This window comes from Myxine glutinosa, chromosome 1 (assembly GCF_964187855.1).
Source record: "Myxine glutinosa chromosome 1, kmMyxGlut1.1, whole genome shotgun sequence".
Lineage (NCBI taxonomy): Eukaryota > Metazoa > Chordata > Myxini > Myxiniformes > Myxinidae > Myxine > Myxine glutinosa.
In genome coordinates, this window is record NC_136261.1 from 119,541,222 (window position 1) to 119,561,154 (window position 19,933).

Sequence of the window (19,933 nt, forward strand, 5' to 3'; positions counted from 1 at the left end):
ACGTGTTTGATGGCCGTGAGGTTTTTATTACGTGTTTTATGGCCGTGAGGTGTTTTTATTACGTGTTTTATGGCTGTGAGGTGTTTTTATTACGTGTTTGATGGCTGTGAGGTTTTTATTACGTGTTTTATGGCCGTGAGGTGTTTTTATTACGTGTTTTATGGCTGTGAGGTGTTTTCAATTTCGTGGTGGTGAGGCGTTTTTAATTTTGTGGTGGCGAGGCGTTTTCATTACGTGTTTTATGGCTGTGAGGTGTTTTAAATTACTTGGTGGTGAGGTGTAATCGTCCCAAACTTCCAGTCTGCACCTACCCCTCCCCTATGTGTGTGCTGAGGGGTTCTTTCTTGAAAAAAAAAACATTCAACCTAAATCTTCAACTTAAATTGCCTATAAAAATGTAATATCACAAACACAACAAATACATTTGTACAAAGTAATTGTTTGTATTATGATTGGTGTAAATCATGACAACACAGCAACGCAGGTACAGTCATTATCCTCAGCTAAAATAAGCATCTGTATTTATAATCCATAATGACGCACTGCTAGATGGTTCCTCTGGAACTTTGCAGGCAAGGCGGACGTGCATGGCGATGACGTCATGTTGTCCGCTCATTAGGTTGGAGAACCAGATTACAGATACCATTATTAGTAACTCCCAACCGCAACCAGGTCGACTCCATATGATGAGTGGATACCAGAGATAACGTCACTGCGTGGCAGGCGGTGCTTATCGCTCCCAGCAAGGTGCAGCAGCAGCTGTATGGGACACCTTGCTGGCGGTTCTCCACTGATGATATGAAGGTCGCATCGTGACTGATATGTGTATATATATATATATATATATATATATATATATATATATATATATATATATATATATATATATATATATGACGTGAAATTTCGCATCGATCCGTTCAGCAGTTTTGGAAAAATATGTTTAAAGGTTTTCCCTTAAATCCAATATGGTTGCCATACAATGTGATGGATGACGTCATAGGTCGCAAAAGGTTTTCCCCATGTGTAGTCATCGTACATATGAAGTTTCGGATTGATCCATTTTGCGATTCTGGAAATATAGATTTTCAAACATTTTTCCTTAAATCCAAGATGGCCACCATACCACGTGACTGATGGTCATAGTACAGAAAAAATTATTCCCCATAAGCGCTTAATCATGTATGTGAAAATCCCCATTGACACATTCAGCCGTCACACTGCCTGACTGACAGACACCACCACACAATGCTAATACCTCCCGATGCTAATTATTATTTTTTGTTCCAGGTGAGCTAACCACTGCAGATTTTCAATGTTGTCCTCAAACAAACTCATAACATACATAGCAGCATGGCTCAATACAGAGTCATGCTGGTACAAGTAAGGGCTATCACCATAGTACTGGTTTTGGTAATATAGTGTGGAACAATGACCACAATTGTAGTGTATCACTAACTGAACCTATTTGCATTAGAAATATAATTATAGGGCAATTATAAATCCTTCACTTCATATTGAAGATCATCAAATTATAGTAGGCAAAATGAGAGATATACATTTAATGACAAAGAGGAGAAGGCAGTCAGTGGAAAATATGTGGAAACACAAAAAAAAAAAAAAGCGGATGAAGCTTCGATCCTACCTACAAATAATTTGGTGTATCCAAGAAGGAACAAAAACAACAGCACATCGAGAGCGGAATCCAAGTCAACATACCAATGATGTCATGGGTAAGACGATCAGAAACCCCTGCGCGATCAGCAAATCCTCCGATAATGTGCAGTTCCAATCTGCAAACAAACTTACTCTCAATTCATGATATTCACAAATAGGAAATTATGATGCAAGAACTTTCTTCTTCCGTTACCATTGGTATTTTCATCCCCATCACCAATGAAGAGCATATATAGGACTCTAACTATAATGCAGAATACATGTACTTCCCACAGACCCAATTTAACACCCCACTCTCCAACTTCCCCTTCCCCTTCCCAACCCCACCCTCACCATTTTGATTAGTTCTCAACTCTAATTTCTGTCAGTCTTTTCTCTCCAAAAAGGTGATCCTTTGCACATTGTCCTTTTACCAAGTGAATGAAGATTGATGTCAAAAAGGCAGTGTCACAATTGCTCGTCAGCCACAGGTTGAACATCCGTTTCACATTTCCATTCACTTTTTAGCCATTAAAATGATGGGTAAGGTGTGTCACAAGATATCATGCTGCAGTATAATTTGAGAAGTGTCTGTACTGTCGCATCAGTGAGGTCGCAATATGCTTCACGAATGGCTGAATTAAATGAAACCACACTCGAGGAGAAAGCATAGCAATGTGCCGGTCTCCTAAAGTGATTAACTAATTTATGTTTCTCCCCAGGCATTTACTAAATGCCGAAAAGGAAAGAATCAGTTGACAGGCATTTTTAAGAAACTAGAATGGCACTCAGTGGAGCACGTACCTGCGCCAGGGCTCAACAGTTTATGTTTTGTGTCCCACTGTTGGGCCGGATCTGGATTCGGACCTGAACCAAAATAGAATTGCTTGTTCTTGTCACCTAACCAACAAATTCACCAAGTTTTGTCAAAATCCATCCATAACTTTTTTAAATATCATGCTACATATAGTTGTTGGCCCTATCGCTGAATGGTGAAGAATCGCTTAAAAATTATTGTATCCAGATGAGGATTCGGATCTTCACCAAATTCGAACCGATTCGTCCTCATCACACACCCAACCATTCCACCAAGTTTCGTCAAAATCCTTCCATAACTTTTTTTAATATCATGCTATATATAGTTTTGGTCAAATCTCTCAATGGTGAAGAATCACTTTTTAAAAATTCTCATATCCGGATTCAGATCTCCACCAAAATCTAATCATTTCGTCCTTGTCACACACCCAACCTCTCCACAAAGTTTCGTCCAAATCCGTCCACAACCTTTTGAGCTATCATGTTCACAAACTTTCAAATAAACTGACAAACAGGGTTGAAAACATAACCTCCACACACCTTGGGCGGTGGAGGTAATAACAGTTTATGAAAGACAGACCAGACAACACATACGTTGACTCCCGGGGTGGAAGGCGGACAAACAAATGAAATAAGTAAATTACAGTACACACTTAATACAGTAATATAAACCTAGGGTGCCACAAGCACATGACCACATTCACTCACCACAGAGGTGATCGGGGTGAGGTGGGGAAAGGGTGGAGTTGGGGAGGTGGTAGGGGGAAGAGGGAGGGGCAGGCAAAGTATTTTCTAGGAAACGGAGAGTGAACAGGCTTAACCCCAGACAGTTCGTGTCAGCTCCACTGACTTATTTGAACGGGACCAGATGAGCTTGCACACCTCAAAGCCAGAGTGCAGCCCACTTCCAATGCGAAGAGAGCTGTCTGTGAGCCCACAACTCACTGCTCGCCTTAACTGCCACCAACCCAACTGACTCCCCACTCCAAGCTCCAACTGACCAGACTTCAGTGACTCGACTCACCCGACTTCAGAGCGAGAGATCAGCACCTAACTCATTGCCCTGACTTCAAAGAGAGTGAACACATCGCTGTACAGCCTTTTATCTCCCACAAGGCACCACCTGATAACGTCCTTCGCACATGCCCCTGCACCAGCCAATGGGGTAGCACAATGTCGCCGCAGTAATGACGTCATGTCGACGGAGAGATACCACCTGCGCCTCCCGAAGCAATGAAGCAACACCTTGCAGGCTGCCCATGGTGTCGCTCCCTCAGGGTTCATTGTGATTGTCAGTGCCATGCCAGATTCTTTGTACCCAGAACGCAGGAGTGAGAGGTGTTTATCGCCCCACCCACTAACAGCCGACACATTCAAATCCACATCTCTCCTCGATTTGCCTGGTGCCTTGCTTGGTTTTACAGAGAGGACATGTACGAATTACACTTTTCCATATAACTTCGATGTCAACTATGCTGCCTCTCATGGCATACATTAAAAAAAACAGCACAACTTTACTCTAACGGGTCCCTGGTTACATAAAATGTTCGAACCAACACGAACATATGGACCATGCCAACTTAACACTAGCTAATTTATACCCCCCTCCAATGTAACAGTATGTTTGTTTGATTTATATTATATATTTTGGAAAAGCTGGATGGAGTGAGTTGAAAACTGGTGGCTGCATTCGGGTGTGCACGGTGAATTTAAGCATTTAGATGGTAAAATTTTTAAAAAATCATAATCCTAGGGGTTCACAGTGGGGGAGGACCCCAATTAACTCTATGTGTGAGGCATAGCACCGCTCCTTGTGGGAGGGTGGTATCAAAAGTAATACTAAAATACAAGAAATTCTGCAGGATATGAACCAGTCCGTAAGGAAGGGTTTTTCGCTATTTATCAATAATTCAAGGAATCTTAAATAAATCCATGGAAAAAGTCCCACATTCATAATTATCATTTAGGTTTCTGATACGAATACTATTCTTCATACCTTTCACATGCAGTACCAGCCAAGGAACGCACAGCCTCCACCATGTGGCGCACACCCCACGTCACGTCGGAGCCATCACAATGGGCCAAGCACAAGGCACCACTGCCTGTATGTGAATTGACAGCACACGCTGCAGTCAATAAATTATACCAACTTCAACCATGATAAGTAAACAATTATAACAACTACAGAATAGTACAGAGGTAACGTACTCACCTTTGAGCTGTCTAGTCATAGTTGGATTCCTGATCCGATGATAACCTGTCATGTTGGTGCTTTGCAGGCACAGTGATGCGTCAAAGAATAAGCCGTCCTTTGGTGAGGATGTTACGTGGTCTATCCTGACTGATTTGCTGAGTGGTTATTAAACATCCCACTGTAGCTTTCAAAAACAGTAGGCCATTGTGTACAGAACCCAGGACAGATTTCAAATTGGTGTCCAATCCTATACTTCCTATAGGCACGCTGCTTCAGCCGACCAACCGCACCGCATTATTGAACTTGCATTTATGAGATAGATATACAGCGACTGTAAACAGCAGGAGCTAGTCCTACGTTTAAGGCGGCAACAAATAATATTATCCGACAAAATGCATTACAACTACTTTCACCCAAAATGTGAAATACATAAGTTGGCACATAAAGGAAAGAGTTGTGAGTACAGAAAAGTGTGTGGAGTGTTATGGAAGCAAACTATTTAACAGAATTCAAAGGTGAATTTGTGACATGGACAGAATGGTGGATTTGCCGGGTGGACAGAGGGGAAGGGGACAGGGGGGAAGGGGACAGGGGGTAAGGGGACAGGGGGTAAGGGGAGAGGGGGTAAGGGGACAGTGCGCACCACCTCACCCCCTTCGGATTTTCGTTGTTAAATTATATGCTGTGATATTGCATGCAGTCCAGTGGCAGATACAGAGTGGTGTGCACAATTCAACTTTCTCTTCATGTGTGATACAATTATTCGTGTTTTTACAAAATATGCACGAGATGGGAGGTGTCAAGTTAATCTTTTAACAGCGTATTAAATGCGTTTCCCAATCGTGCTGTTCATCTCTTAAGAGTGCTTTGAATGCATGTTTCCCAGTCAGCACATCAGAATGCACAGTAGCCAAGCATTACATTAAGGTACAAAATCAAGAGTTACCTTACACAAATTACTAAAAATTAGAGTTACGTAACTTTTGAACGGCCCCATTTTGGGGTTAAACAATGCGGGACCACGTGACAAATCAGCTCGTTCTGATTAAACCATGTTGGAGGTTGTCATGGATAAGAGGTGTCGAGTTAATTTTTTTAATAGCGCATTAAATGTATGTTTCCCAATCGTGCTGTTCACATATTTTAAGAGCGTTTTGAATGCGCATTTCCCAATAGGAACGTTACTGAATTTTGTCGCAGGATGTGACCACAGTGCAATCATTCTTGTTTTAACTAATGAACGGCTGGGCAAGTTGGCTCACCAGTTCACTGCTTTGGCCCATTAGTCATCGCAAATCTGCTGAACTGAAGGGCCAGGGAAGAATGCAAGGAACTGCAGAAACTTCTAAGAACACAGGAAATGCCATTTACTATGATCAATTTTTCAAAATTTGGGGAGTTTCTCCCATTCTTGCTTGCAGATTTGCTCAGGCTCTGTCAAGTTGGATGAGGAGTGTCGTTGAACAGCAATCTTCAGGTCTTTCAAAGATTCTCAATGTGATTCAAGTCTGAGTGTTGGCTGGGCCACTCAAGGAATTTCACGTTCTTGTTCTTTCCAATGTTGCTTTGGCTGTATGCTTGGGGTGATTGCCCTATTAGAATATAAAGATCTTTGCTGCAGTCTAAGGTCTTTTGCACTCTGAAGCAGGTTCTCAAGGATTTATGGACAGTTCCTTGGACTTCATGGTCGAGTTTCTGCCCTGACATGCACCGTCAACTATGGGACCTTATATAGAAAAGGTGTTTTTCTTTCTAAATCGAGTACAATAAATTGAATTGGCCACAGGTGGACTTCAATCAAGCTGTGGAGACATCTCTAGGATGATCAAAGGAAATCTGATGCACCAGAGATCAATTTGGAGTGTCATAGCAAAGGGGTTGATTACTTATTGACAAAACATTTCAGCTTTTAATTTTTAATTCTTTTGTAAAAATTTCTTTCAAAAAAAAATCCACTTTTACATTATGGGGTATTATGTGTAGATCAGTGAGTAAAAAAAATCTCGATTTAATCCATTTTAAATTCAGGCTGTAACACAACAGAATGTGAAAAAGGTCAAGTGGTGTGAATACTTTCTGAAGGCACTATACCTAGGAATAAAACTCTTTGCCTCTGCAAGCATTTGAAGGGGTGGATTAGATCGGTTTGGTCCTACTCATCGACATTGCAATACACAACGTCTGCGACGGGAAAACAAATACACCTTCAGAAAGTAATTTTTCAAATCAGTATCTTTTAAAACTGAAGGCAATGCAAATTCCTTTTAGACTCGAGACAGTGTGAAAAGCTAGTCCTGTTTGCCTTGGAGTTGAACACACCACAAAGAAGAACGCAACTGGAGGTGAGCACCGATTGTGAGTCTCATCATAGATTCCACTTTTTAACAGCAATCACATTTAACTTTTCAATCCATTCCTTTGGCACTGTCCTCTCCTTCCTTGGGGTGAGCTGGTTAACAGACATTTTGTGTTTTGTGGATATTTTCCTACTGTTGCATTTACTGCTATTGCCTGCCATTCTTAACTGTTAAGATGGAGTTTATTCGGTAAATGTAATTTTTTTCAATTCCGTGAAACCTGCTGAATGTAAAGTGACGTTTGCTCTTTGCAACGATTACTTTATTAGAAGTTACAGTGTACTTGCAAAGTCATGTAAGTAACTTTCTTACTTGTTCCTTTTTTTAAATGTTGGTTTGTTGCATTTTCACCTGGACGTCCCTTCCAGTGCAGGTAGCTTGTATTTTATTGATATCATTGTAGGAATGCCTTATAGGTGGTAACTTTGCATAATATAGCAATATATTCCACATAGTGCATGTATTAGAACAAGCATTCTGAGTATTGCGCTGCAATGCATGTCCCCTACCGGCAGTCTGTCGTCCGGAAAACTGTTGGGGAAATTACCAAAGTTCAAAGTGCCATAACTTTGTCAAAAATGATCGAAACGTCATGAAGTTCGAACTTGATCTGCAACTTATCATGAGGAAACCATGCACCAAGTTTGAAATCATTAGCATTAAGAGTTTAATGCTAATAGCGTAGAAATAGCGTAATAGCGTAGAAGGGTAGAAAAGCGGGAGGGCCGACGGGAGTTGTGGGAGATATGTTGAAGGCAGCAGGAAGTTGGGGTGTGAAGAGAATGACAGAGATCTGTAATCTGGTGGTGAAAGAAGGCCGCATTCCAGTGGGTTGGGAACTGAGTACCTCGTCCCTCTATACAAGGGGAAAGGTGACCCTCTGGAGTGTGGCTCGTACTGAGCGATAAAGTTATTGGAGCATGGAATGAAGGTATTGGAAAGGGTGTTGGAGAGGAGGATAAGGAAGAAAGTGAAGATCGACGAAATGCAGTTTGGATTTATGCCAGGAAGAGGAACGACAGACGCGCTTTTCATTGTGAGGCAGTTGCAGGAGAAGTACATGGAGAAGGGGAAGAAGTTGTTTCTTGGGTTTGTTGATCTGGAGAAAGCATTCGATCGGGTTCCACGCAAAGTATTGACATGGGCATTGAGGAAGTTAGGAGTGGAGGAATGGTTGATCAGAGTAGTGATGGCAATGTACAAAAGAGCACGCACAGCTGTAAGGACGAAGGACGGGAACAGTGGTGAGTTTGAGGTGAAGGTGGGAGTGCATCAGGGGTCGGTACTAAGTCCACTACTATTTGTAGCTGTGATGGAGGTGCTGGCTCAGAACGTAAAGGAGGGTTTACCGTGGGAGTTGTTGTATGCAGATGATCTGGTGTTGATTGCGGAAAGTATGGATGGACTGAAGGAAAAGATGAACACGTGGAAGGAATGTATGGAGACAAAAGGTCTGAAGGTGAATATCGGAAAGACGAAGGTGATGGCAAGTGGTAAAGCATGTGGTGAGGTGGAAAGAACTGGGAAGTGGCCCTGTGCTGTGTGTAGGAAGGGTGTCGGAGTGAACTCCATTCAGTGTACAATGTGCGCTGAGTGGGTTCATCAAAAATGTAGTGGTCTGAGAGAGTCATTAACCAGTGTGGCAGCTACATTCAAATGTAAGGTGTGCACAGAGGGAGCTGCAGATGGAGGAAATGTTGAGTTGGATCTTGGAGATGGCGTGAAGCTGGAAGGTGTGAAAACATTTTGCTACCTCGGAGACATGCTGAATGGAGAAGGTGGATCAGACTCGGCAACGGTTGCTCGAGTGAGATGTGCATGGAAGAAGTTTCGGGAATTGAGTGGCGTGCTGATGATGAGGGGAGTGTCGTTGAAGCTGAAGGGAAAGGTGTATGCTGCATGTGAGAGAAGTGTTATGATTTATGGGAGCGAGACATGGGTAATGAACGTAGAGCAGCAACGAAGGTTGGAAAGGGTGGAAATGCGAATGGTTCGACGGATGTGCGGAGTATCGTTGAGAGAGAGGAAGACAAATGATAAATTGCAAAAGATGATGGGAATAGAGCCTGTGATTGATGCTGTGAAGAGGAACAGGTTGAGATGGTTTGCTCATGTGTTGAGGAAGGATGAAAGTGACTGGTTGAGAAGAGTGATGGAAATGAATGTAGAAGGAAGTAGAAGACGGGGAAGACCGAGAAAGACTTGGCTAAAGATGGTGGAAGAAGAAATGCGGGCAAGGGGGTTAACAAGGAGAGATGCAGAAAATAGGGCAAAATGGAGAAGATTGTCATGGGGACCGCAAGGCTAACCCCCGCTCTAGCAGGGAAAATGGCCTTTAAAATGCATGTTGTTGTTGTTGTTGTATTAAGAGTTTAGAAAAAAAGTCTGGAAAACTGTTCTTTGCGTGACGGACTGACGGACGGACAGACAGACAGACACACAGACAGACAGCAAACTTATAGTCCCCTCCGGTGTACACCGGTAGGGGACTAATAAGCATGAGGTAATTTAATTTTGGTGTCAAGATATGCATCATTATAAGTGTAGACAGCTGTTGTCTTCCCTCCCACGTGTGGGTCTAGCCACTATCCCTTCACACCCTTTTTATGTTTATCCCTTTGTAATCTGTCTTTTATGTGCCTGTAAATGGTCCGACAGGTGGTCAGCACTAGTAAAGGCCATGACAAAGAATGCACACCATCCAAAGTGGGTGAAAGGTCAAGGCAAGTTGCACCGCTCACAGGCTAGGACCTCAGCCAATGGGAGCCAAAGCAGGGTGTGGCTATTAGCGTCATGGACAAGGATGGAGGCAGAACCTACAAAAGCACGGTGAGAACCGGGTGGAAAAGAGATGCATGGAAACTTCATTGGAAAACCTACAGGTGGACTCCTGAAGTTTTCTCCACGGCATGGCACACATCGGTCCACTGCCTCCAGACACGCCCCCACCGCAAGCCGCACCGATTTCCCCTTTGTGCCAGCCTGTGTCGACAGCATGAACAGTCTTCCTGAAGGGAATATCTCCCCTTGGGACCTTGCCAATTTATTTGGGTCTTTTATACGATGGTGTGCTTGAGGCCTTAAGAATTAAATAGATATGGATTTGCCAATCGTTCGCTTACTTGGGGACGTGTACGAAGTTTTATTATTGTACAGAAATTGTACAACGCAAAATCACAAAATCAAAATCACAAGTAGTGAATGAACACATACATTGTTAACATACGCCGACACCATGAGCAAAGTTGGGTCTTGTTTTGGGTCAAAAACCAAAGTTGGGTGAAAAAACCGTCAATGTGATTTCCATAGTCTTTTTTTAATGTACTGCTGCCCTTGCAAATAAAATGTGTTTTTAAATTTAGGCAGAAAAATGTCATCAACCTTTTGAGAAAGTCATTCTGCCCTGAGTACAGGTTGCAAGACGGAGCATGCATTTGGAAAATCGTTTTTGAATCACCAAGAAAGAGGAAGTGCATGTTGACGGGAATCTTTTGAAAAGCTACGAGACAGCTTGACTAGCCAATTTGCAGTTGTTGGCAGACAAATTTCATTGGAATAAGATTAAATAATTCCGAAAAGTGGTTTCCTCAAATTGCTTCAGAATTTTTGATGGTATGCAACATTTTTGGACGACTCTGGAAGCAAATGGTCATGATACACCCAAAGCAGTTTGAAGCGATTTTGTGTGCCTGAGGATCGTGGGTCGAGAACGGGGAAGATCTCCAGCTTCTGAACATGCTCACTCAGTCACAAAAAAACCTTTGTTTGAATCACGTGTATAAACATTTTCAACATGACATGACGTGTATAACAATTATATAAAACATACAGATTTCACAATCAATGTGCAATTCTCACCACGGTCTTTCAACACCAGAAGATGGCAGGTGGTAGCATCATCCGATCCCAGCAAAGTCACAGCAGCTGTGGCAGCATATAAAGCGAGAAAACAAGTCACAGGATATACACAGACTTCTACATACGAAAGTGTGATACAATAATGTATTCTCATCTGTAATGGGAAAAGGAGGGAAAGAGGATAGGATGCATCACCATCTCCAGGAGGGCAAGCAGCAATCTCTCGCTGGTGCACATACAGCAAACCCTGCATCTGCACCTCCCTCATGCCTAACATACGAAGCCTTTCTGCACCCTCCTGCTTGGGGCACGCACGCGCACACACACGCACCAATATTATTATATATGCTCATCAGATTTAGTCAAGAATACTTTTTCCTCAAAAGTTGGTGTTAATCTTTCCCCACTTCATCCTTTATCCTACACCACAATTTTTCTGCTCCGATCATCAACCTCCTTCTGCGATCTCTTAGTCTTACTACTTGGAAATACAAATTGGAATGAGTAAATAACCACAAATTAACAATACTGGTAAAGGCTTGGATGGATGTAATGGCCTCCTCCTGTGATGAAAAACTCCTTTCAAGAAAAAGAAAAAATATATATATATATATTGTTGCGGAATTGAGAATCATGTGTAATTGTTGTAAATATCACCCTCTGTAAGTGTAATGAATTCTTGTAAATATCTCCGTTTTGTGTGTAAAGGTCAAAGGTCGTCCTCTTAGTTAATCCATCGCATACACGCAGGCCACCATATACCCTTCTAAATAGTTATTTCTTTAATATGTGTATTAGTTGAAGGCTGTGTTTCCCATTAGTTGACTCTACATTGCACCGAATTCAAATAAGATAGATTCCCTTTCAATTCCCCATTTTTCCGCAATTGCCAACTGCATTCGCCCTCCATTGAACACGCGGTCGGTTCGGAGAAGAAAGGCATGTCTCCGCCCTCGTCATCGGAGGGAGGAGTGAGCCAGCCCCGATCAACCAACCAGGGATGAGGGGTTTGGCTTGAGAGGGTGGAGAAAGAAAGACCGGGGAGGTTCGCGAAGATTCGAGGGTGTGGCCTATATAACCCGTCACGCGACGCCCCCACCAGAGATGATTGAGGGAGAGAGATGCACGTAAGAGTCAGTGAGGGACTGCTTGGTGAAGGAGGTGAAGAACGAAGTCATCGAGGGAGCCAGAGAGAGAAGGAGCCCGAATAGAGAGCTCTGGGAAAGGAGACGCTGTTCCAACCAGCCTTGCCACGACAAGCTCCGACGTGTTGCTGCGAGCATCCCGGCCGTGTGGACCCGAGTGCGGAGGGGCGGCGGCTGCTCACTCCCGGCCCGACCATTCTCCTGCTCCAACTGAACCTTCCTCTCCTTCCAGCCATTCGTGCCATTCATCCCTGCCTTCATTCCCTGTGTAAGTCTGATTGTCGTCCGTCTTCTGTGTTGTCCTGGGCTATAAGTAAGTTTGTATAGGTAAGTTAGTATTGCACTGTGTCTTCTGGTCCTTCCATCCTTCTGTAAATTATTTTCGTATCTTTCCTTCTCCTTGGTTACTTTTCATTGTGTACATAATAGTAGTAATAAATCATATTTGTTCTTCCTACTTTTGCCTTCTTCTTCACATCCATTCGTCTTTGAGGTTTCCACATTGAACACCTGTGGCGCGATTTTGGCCAACGTTTCGGAATCGGGTCAGTTACTTGCTAATGGTTCGTGCCGCGGCTGCTAATCCGCTCGGCAATTAACATCTTGTCCGCGGTCGCGAACGGGGTTGCTCACCTGCCTCTCCGGAGGGAGCTTGGGCAACTTCAGGACTCACGTCGGTCAGTCATACACAAGGGGATTAATCCCCCCTTCTTCAGGGGAAAAAGGCCGACGTCGAGATCCGTAACATATATATATATATATATATATATATATATATATATATATATATATATATATATATATATATATATATATATATATATATATATATATATATATATATATATACATATATATATATATACACACACAGTGGAACCTTGACTTACGAGTGCACCAACTTACGAGTTTTCCGAGATACGAGCCGTCGCTCGGGCGGTTTATTGCTTTGAGATGCGAGCCGAGATCCGAGTTACGAGCTTACGCCACCCGCCACCAGGTGGGTTCCGGTCACGTGGTTATCTTGCCGTGCAAGTACAGTATCTCTGCCGTATATCGCTGCTGTTATGTTTTCGCATGTTGGTTATTTTGGAGCTTACGCCAGCCGCCACCAGGTGGGTTCCGGTCACGTGGTTATCTTGCCGTGCAAGTACAGTATCTCTGCCGTATATCGCTGCTGTTGTGTTTTCGCATGTTGGTTATTTTGGAGCTTACGCCAGCCGCCACCAGGTGGGTTCCGGTCACGTGGTTATCTTGCCGTGCAAGTACAGTATCTCTGCCGTATATCGCTGCTGTTGTGTTTTCGCATGTTGGTTATTTTGGAGCTTACGCCAGCCGCCACCAGGTGGGTTCCGGTCACGTGGTTATCTTGCCGTGCAAGTACAGTATCTCTGCCGTATATCGCTGCTGTTGTGTTTTCGCATGTTGGTTATTTTGGAGCTTACGCCAGCCGCCACCAGGTGGGTTCCGGTCACGTGGTTATCTTGCCGTGCAAGTACAGTATCTCTGCCGTATATCGCTGCTGTTGTGTTTTTGCATGTTGGTTATTTTGGAGCTTACGCCAGCCGCCACCAGGTGGGTTCCGGTCACGTGGTTATCTTGCCGTGCAAGTACAGTATCTCTGCCGTATATCGCTGCTGTTGTGTTTTCGCATTTTGGTTATTTTGGAAAATTTCTTAGTTTTAACAATGGGTCCTAAGAAATTGAGTACCAAGGGCAGTACTGAGAAGAAGAAGAGCATGATGTGCTTGGATATAAAACACGCAATCGTCGAAAAACATGAGCGAGGTGTGCGTGTTGTCGACTTGGTGAGGCGGATGTGAAGGCAGCTGAAGATTTTATTATAACTTTTGCCGAACTGATAGAAGCCGAACGATACATCCCCCAGCAAATCTTCAACTGTGACAAGACAGGGCTCTTCTGGAAAAAGATGCCGAGGAGGACGTATATAACGGCAGAGGAGAAGAGCATGCCAGGCCACAACTTGTTCAGAGTGCCGGCGATAGCTCACCTTCTCTTTGTGGAAAACACGGTGAGATCCTTAACATCCAACAACTAATGGGATGCAAACGGGGCGCCCAGTTTAGCGGTACACACATTGATGAATCACCCTGCCTGTGATTCACCCATGACAGGTTATAGCTGGGTCGGGATTCAAACCCAGGCTGGACAGTTTAGAGTCAAGTGTGCGTACCTCCAGTCCAGGCCATCCTGCCAACTTGTATGCTGCATACAGGTGAAATATAAAGCGCGAGATATTTTTATATATACTGTATATTTAAAAAAAAATTGGTGTTTTTTTGGCGGGCTGGAACGGATTAATAGCATTTCAATGCATTTTAATGGGGAAATTTGATTTGAGAAACGAGCAAATTGAGTTACGAGCTCGGTCACAGAACGAATTAAACTCGTAAGTCAAGGTTCCACTGTATATATCTATCTATAATTCCAGCAATCTCTGTGTGTCTGTCTGTGTGTCTGTGTGTCTGTGTGTTTGTCTGTGACCGCTGTTTCTCGACAACCACGGGTCCGATATACTTGAAACTTGCCAGGTATATTGCTGGGGACCCGAGGATGTGCCTTTTCAAGGTTTGTAATTAATCGGACAAGTACCTACCGAGCTATGTCCAAAAAACGCTTCAACCAATCAGAGAGCAGCGAGCTATCACGTGTGCCGAACCGTTAATGCAATGCAAGCGTTAATGCGTTAATGCAAGGCTTTTCTTTTTTTCCCTCTTCTCTTTCTACTTTTCCTTGCGATTAAATTGCAAACAGCCAAAATACGTTGGCGCTAATTGAATAATTGGCCATTAACACTAAAATAATCGTAACTGCGATATGCCAACTTCCGGACAGTGCAGCCTTCCATGTTGTTGTTGTTTGCAGCAGCTGTTTGCAGCAAGGCAAGGCTTTTCTTTTTTTCCCTCTTCTCTTTCTACTTTGCCTTGCGATTAAATTGCAAACAGCCAAAATACGTTGGCGCTAATTGAATAATTGGGCATTATGTTTTACAACTAATAAAAACGAATTTGCGATTCATTCGCTTTCCTGCGCGTTTGTGTACGCGATGGCGATTTCTTTACCAAACTCCGGAAGCCGTTCGCTTTGGACCGAACCATTGCATGTAAATAGAGGGGGGGGATTGTCACCACTCGCAAGCCGTTCGCTTTGGACCAAACCATTTCATGTAAATAGGGGGGGGGATATAATTTTAGATATATATATCGTACGGGCATGCCCTAGTATATACAGTACAGATGGCAGGTGGTAGCCTTGCCTTGTATGTATATACAGTGGAACCTTGACTTACGAGTTTAATTCGTTCTGTGACCGAGCTCGTAACTCAATTTGCTCGTTTCTCAAATCAAATTTCCCCATTAAAATGCATTGAAATGCTATTAATCCGTTCCAGCCCGCCAAAAACAACACCAATTTTTTTTTAAATATACAGTATATATAAAAATATCTCGCGCTTTATATTTCACCTGTATGCAGCATACAAGTTGGCAGGATGGCCTGGACTGGAGGTACGCACACTTGACTCTAAACTGTCCAGCCTGGGTTTGAATCCCGACCCAGCTATAACCTGTCATGGGTGAATCACAGGCAGGGTGATTCATCAATGTGTGTACCGCTAAACTGGGCGCCCCGTTTGCGTCCCATTAGTTGTTGGATGTTAAGGATCTGTGTAGTGTTCTGGGCCCTGTGCTATTTTTGGTCTTCATCAATGACCTCATCGAAATGACCTCATCAATGACCCATCGAAAACCTTGATATTTTCTACCCCCGGTAATTCACCCCAGAGTCCTTGCAGTGTTCATATGTTTTATTCCTCTCCCACCTCCCCCCCAAGTCCTCCCGATGTCCCTGCTCTCAAATGTTGTGTTTGTGTCCTTCCCCCTCTCTCCCCATATTGTCTGCCGCTCCCCTTGTTTTTTGTGTGTCGGTTTGTCTTTTTGTGTGATTAATGTTAGCTCTTTCACGAGCCTCGATCTTCTATACAAATAAAAAAATCAAAAAAAAATCACCGTGTCTTCCACAAAGAGAAGGCGAGCTATCGCCGGCACTCTGAACAAGTTGTGGCCTGGCATGCTCTTCTCCTCTGCCGTTATATACGTCCTCCTCGGCATCTTTTTCCAGAAGAGCCCTGTCTCGTCACAGTTGAAGATTTGCTGGGGGATGTATCCTTCAGCTTCTATCAGTTCAGCAAAAGTTATAATAAAATCTTCAGCTGCCTTCACATCCGAGCTTGCTGCCTCACCATGCCTGACGACGGAGTGAATGCCGGTCCTCTTCTTAAAATTATCAAACCATCCCCGACTGGCTTTGAATGACTTCCGATGCCTCGTCCGTTGATGTTCCTGCCGTCTGCTGCACCAAATCCCCGTAAATGTCTCGGGCCTTCTCACAGATGATGCTCTCGGTCACGGTATCTCCTGCGAGCTGCTTCTCCGTCAACCACACAAACAACAACTTCTCCATCTCTTCATGGACAGAGGTCCGGAGCTTTGAAATAATCGTAACGCCCTTGGCTGGCGTTATAGCCTTTATCGACTCCTTCTGCTTCAAAATCGTACATATCGTAGAAGTACTACGATCGTACTGCCTCGCCAAGTCGACAACACGCACACCTCGCTCATGTTTTTCGACGATTACATGTTTTATATCCAAGCACATCATCCTCTTCTTCTTCTCAGTACTGCCCTTGGCACTCAATTTCTTAGGACCCATGGTTAAAACTAAGAAATTTTCCAAAATAACCAACATGCGAAAACAAAGCAGCAGCGATATACGGCAGAGATGCTTGCACGGCAAGATAACCACGTGACCGGAACCCACCTGGTGGCGGGTGGCGTAAGCTCGTAACTCAGATCTCGGCTCGCATCTCAAAGCAAAAAACCGCCCGAGCGACGGCTCGTATCTCGGAAAACTCGTAAGTTGGTGCACTCGTAAGTCAAGGTTTCACTGTATGTGTATGTATGTGTATATATATATATATATATATATATATATATATATATATATATATATATATATACATATATATATATATATATTGTTGCGGATCTCTCCGTCGGCCTTCTTTCCCTTATCAAGGGGGGATCAACCCCCTTGTCTTTGACTGACCGACGTGAGTCCTGAAGTTGCACAGCTACCCCCCGAAGAGGCAGGTGCACAACCTCGTTCGTAACCGCGGACAGATGTTAATTGCCGAGCGGTCTAGCAACCGCGGCACGAACCATTAGCAGAGACTAACCCAATCCTGAACGTTGGCCAAAATCGCACCACAGGTTTTCAATGAGGGAAATCACAAAGACGACACGGATGTGAAGAAGAGGAAGACGAAGGCAAAAAGGTTTGAAAATGCTACTATATTTATTCCTACTATTTACAGGACCAAAATAACCAAGGAAGAAGGAAAGAAAATAAAATAAAGACAGAAGGAATCAAGGAGATAGTGCAACGCTAGCTTACCTACAGTCTTAATTATACCCAGGACGAGACACACAAAACGGACGACAATCAAACTCACACGAATGGGGAAATGAAGGCATTAACGATTCGGTGGAAGGAGAGGAAGGTCCAACGGGAACCGGAGCTGGAGCTTGATCCCGCACGGGACGTCGGGCGGGACCTCGACGGCCACCGATGCCACCGCAATCCGGCTCCCGCGTCGCAGCGGGTCGAAACTGCGTGGTCTCAAAGCTGGTGGTGGTGGACTCCAAGCTGATGGTGGTGGACCCAAACTGATGGTGGTGGACTAAAACTCTCTCACCTCTTGCGCGGCACGTATATTGTCTCTTCTCCTGCGCATCTCGTATATCGTCTCCTCTCTTGCGCGCGTCTCTCTCTCTCACTCCCTCTCTCTCTCTCCCTCTCTGTCTCTCTCTGTCTCTCTCTGTCTCTCTCTGTCTCTCTCTGTCTCTCTCTGTCTCTCTCTGTCTCTCTCTTGGGGGGCGTCGTCGTGGTGCGGGTTATATAGGCCACGCCCTTCAACCTTCGCGAACCGACTCGACGGTTCTCCCCACGCCCTCTCAAAGCCAAACCCCTCGTTCTGGGTTGGTCGGCAAGGGCTGGCTCACTCCTCCCCTCTATGGCGAGGTGGAGACACACCTTTCTTCTCCGAGCCGACCGCATGCTCAATGGAGGCAAATGCAGTTGGTAATAAATGCAGTTGGCAATAAAGGCTTTGGGGGAATTTGAAAAAGGGGATCTATCCATTTGAATTCGGTGCAATGGAGTATTAATTAATGGAGGACAAAGCCTTAACCTAATACACAGAATAAGGAAATAACTACCAACAAGGAGGAAATCTATGATTGGCTAACGTGATTGTATATGACCTAACTAAGGGACGCCCTTTGACCTTTATACACAACATCTGGAGGAAGGAGGGTGATATTTTTTACAACAATAAAAAACACAATTCTCATTTCCACAACACTGCACCCTCCTCCTCTTAGGCACGTCCCGGGCCTATTACTTTTACTTTTAGTGTGGCACGTAGGTGTAGTTCCCTCTACATTTAACCTGACCCTGAGTGTGACAGTTTTAAAACATAAATAAATATGTCCCGCTGCTCCATTGCACCCTACCTAACAGACTCACGCCCACAGCTAACCGAATTGTGGAATTGTCTTCAAACTACAACATGAACGATGGGGGAGCATTATTTACAGTTGACGCTATTTTATTTACAAAACGCAACCCAGGACCTGTGATTGTTCTTTTGGGGGGGAGACAGTCTGCCCTGCATCGACGCACCATGAAGCACCCAAAAGCGCACCAAAACACCATCAAGCACCAATCGGTGCAGTCACCACAGTTCCATAATAAAAATAAAAACAACAAACCCCTGGTGGTGTCTTCCTCTTCGGCTCCCTCTGCTGGCCATTGGTATTCTTCCAGATGTTGTCAACTTCTTTGCTGGCGGCCTATTTGGACATAAAATGAAATGCACCAAACGTGTCCGTTTTTATTTATTTATGGCCCACAGGGCCGACTATTGTGGTTCACCTGTGTGGCATCGGTGCCCTGTGACCAAAGTCCGCCAGCAAGATCTCGGGCCTTCATGGCCGGTTCCAGCAGAGGGGCCATGCCCCAACCCATGGGGTCCATCAGTGGTGCTCAGCCACAGACATGTGGTCCATAAGGTGGTGCATCGATGCAGACAGCTGGTTCCGGGAGTTTCGGGCGCACAATGGCGGACTCCCGCACGCTCCCCTCGGCGCCCAGTGGCGCACAGTCCTCATGTGGGAGACAAGGGGGGGAAAAGACAGATGAGCGAGGGGTAAGGTCTCAAGGGTACACATCAAACAAAGGCAATGCAAGGCGAGGTGCGTATGGAGACGGAGCGGAGAAAAGCTCGTCCCAACCGTACGTCACCCCCCCCGTCACCTACTCTACCCTTGCCCTCACCCCATATTTACAACAATCTACACATTTACAAATTCGTCACTAATGTCTCATCTTCTCCATATTTCCCCTATACCAAATTCGTCTTCACTCCCTCTACTTCAAAATTTGCCATCACCAATTCATCATCAATCCTCATAAGGAGGAAGAGATGGAACATCAGCACAATGTCACACCCACGTCATGATGCGTCTCACAATCCAAAACATTTGCAACAATAAAATAATAAAAACAACAAACCATGGCATGGTGCGGAGTTCCGTCGTTACCTCAGGTGAGTGGATGCAGATGGTGCAAGGAGATTCTTAATCCTAACTATCGTCTAAATGACATTAACACACTTTACACTACCCGGGGTCTTTCCCTGCCAAACCATTGGCCTTCTTTCACTCTATGCGGTTTTAAGAACCAAATTCCCATTGACCAAACTGTGGTGCTTCTCAATTTGGGGTCTCACTCCCCCGGTTCAACTCCCTGTGCCCTTGCACAAT

General features: G+C 44.3%; 1 protein-coding gene across 6 annotated transcripts in view; it reads right to left on the reverse strand.

The window, feature by feature from the left end:
• The window catches only part of LOC137427886 (uncharacterized), a 157,058-nt gene that overhangs the window by 42,792 nt on the left and 94,333 nt on the right, over positions 1-19,933 (reverse strand). For all 6 annotated transcript variants that reach the window (XR_010984604.2, XR_010984605.2, XM_078776538.1 and 3 more), the window contains exons 10-13: positions 11,077-11,179; positions 10,882-10,947; positions 4,469-4,574; positions 1,720-1,793 (exon numbers count right to left, since the gene is read on the reverse strand). Coding sequence is in view for 4 of the 6 variants with exons in the window: in XM_078776538.1 (XP_078632664.1) it covers positions 1,720-1,793; positions 4,469-4,574; positions 10,882-10,947; positions 11,077-11,179 (349 nt within the window). In the remaining 2 variants the exon portion in view is untranslated. The remainder of the gene's footprint in view (positions 1-1,719; positions 1,794-4,468; positions 4,575-10,881; positions 10,948-11,076; positions 11,180-19,933) is intronic.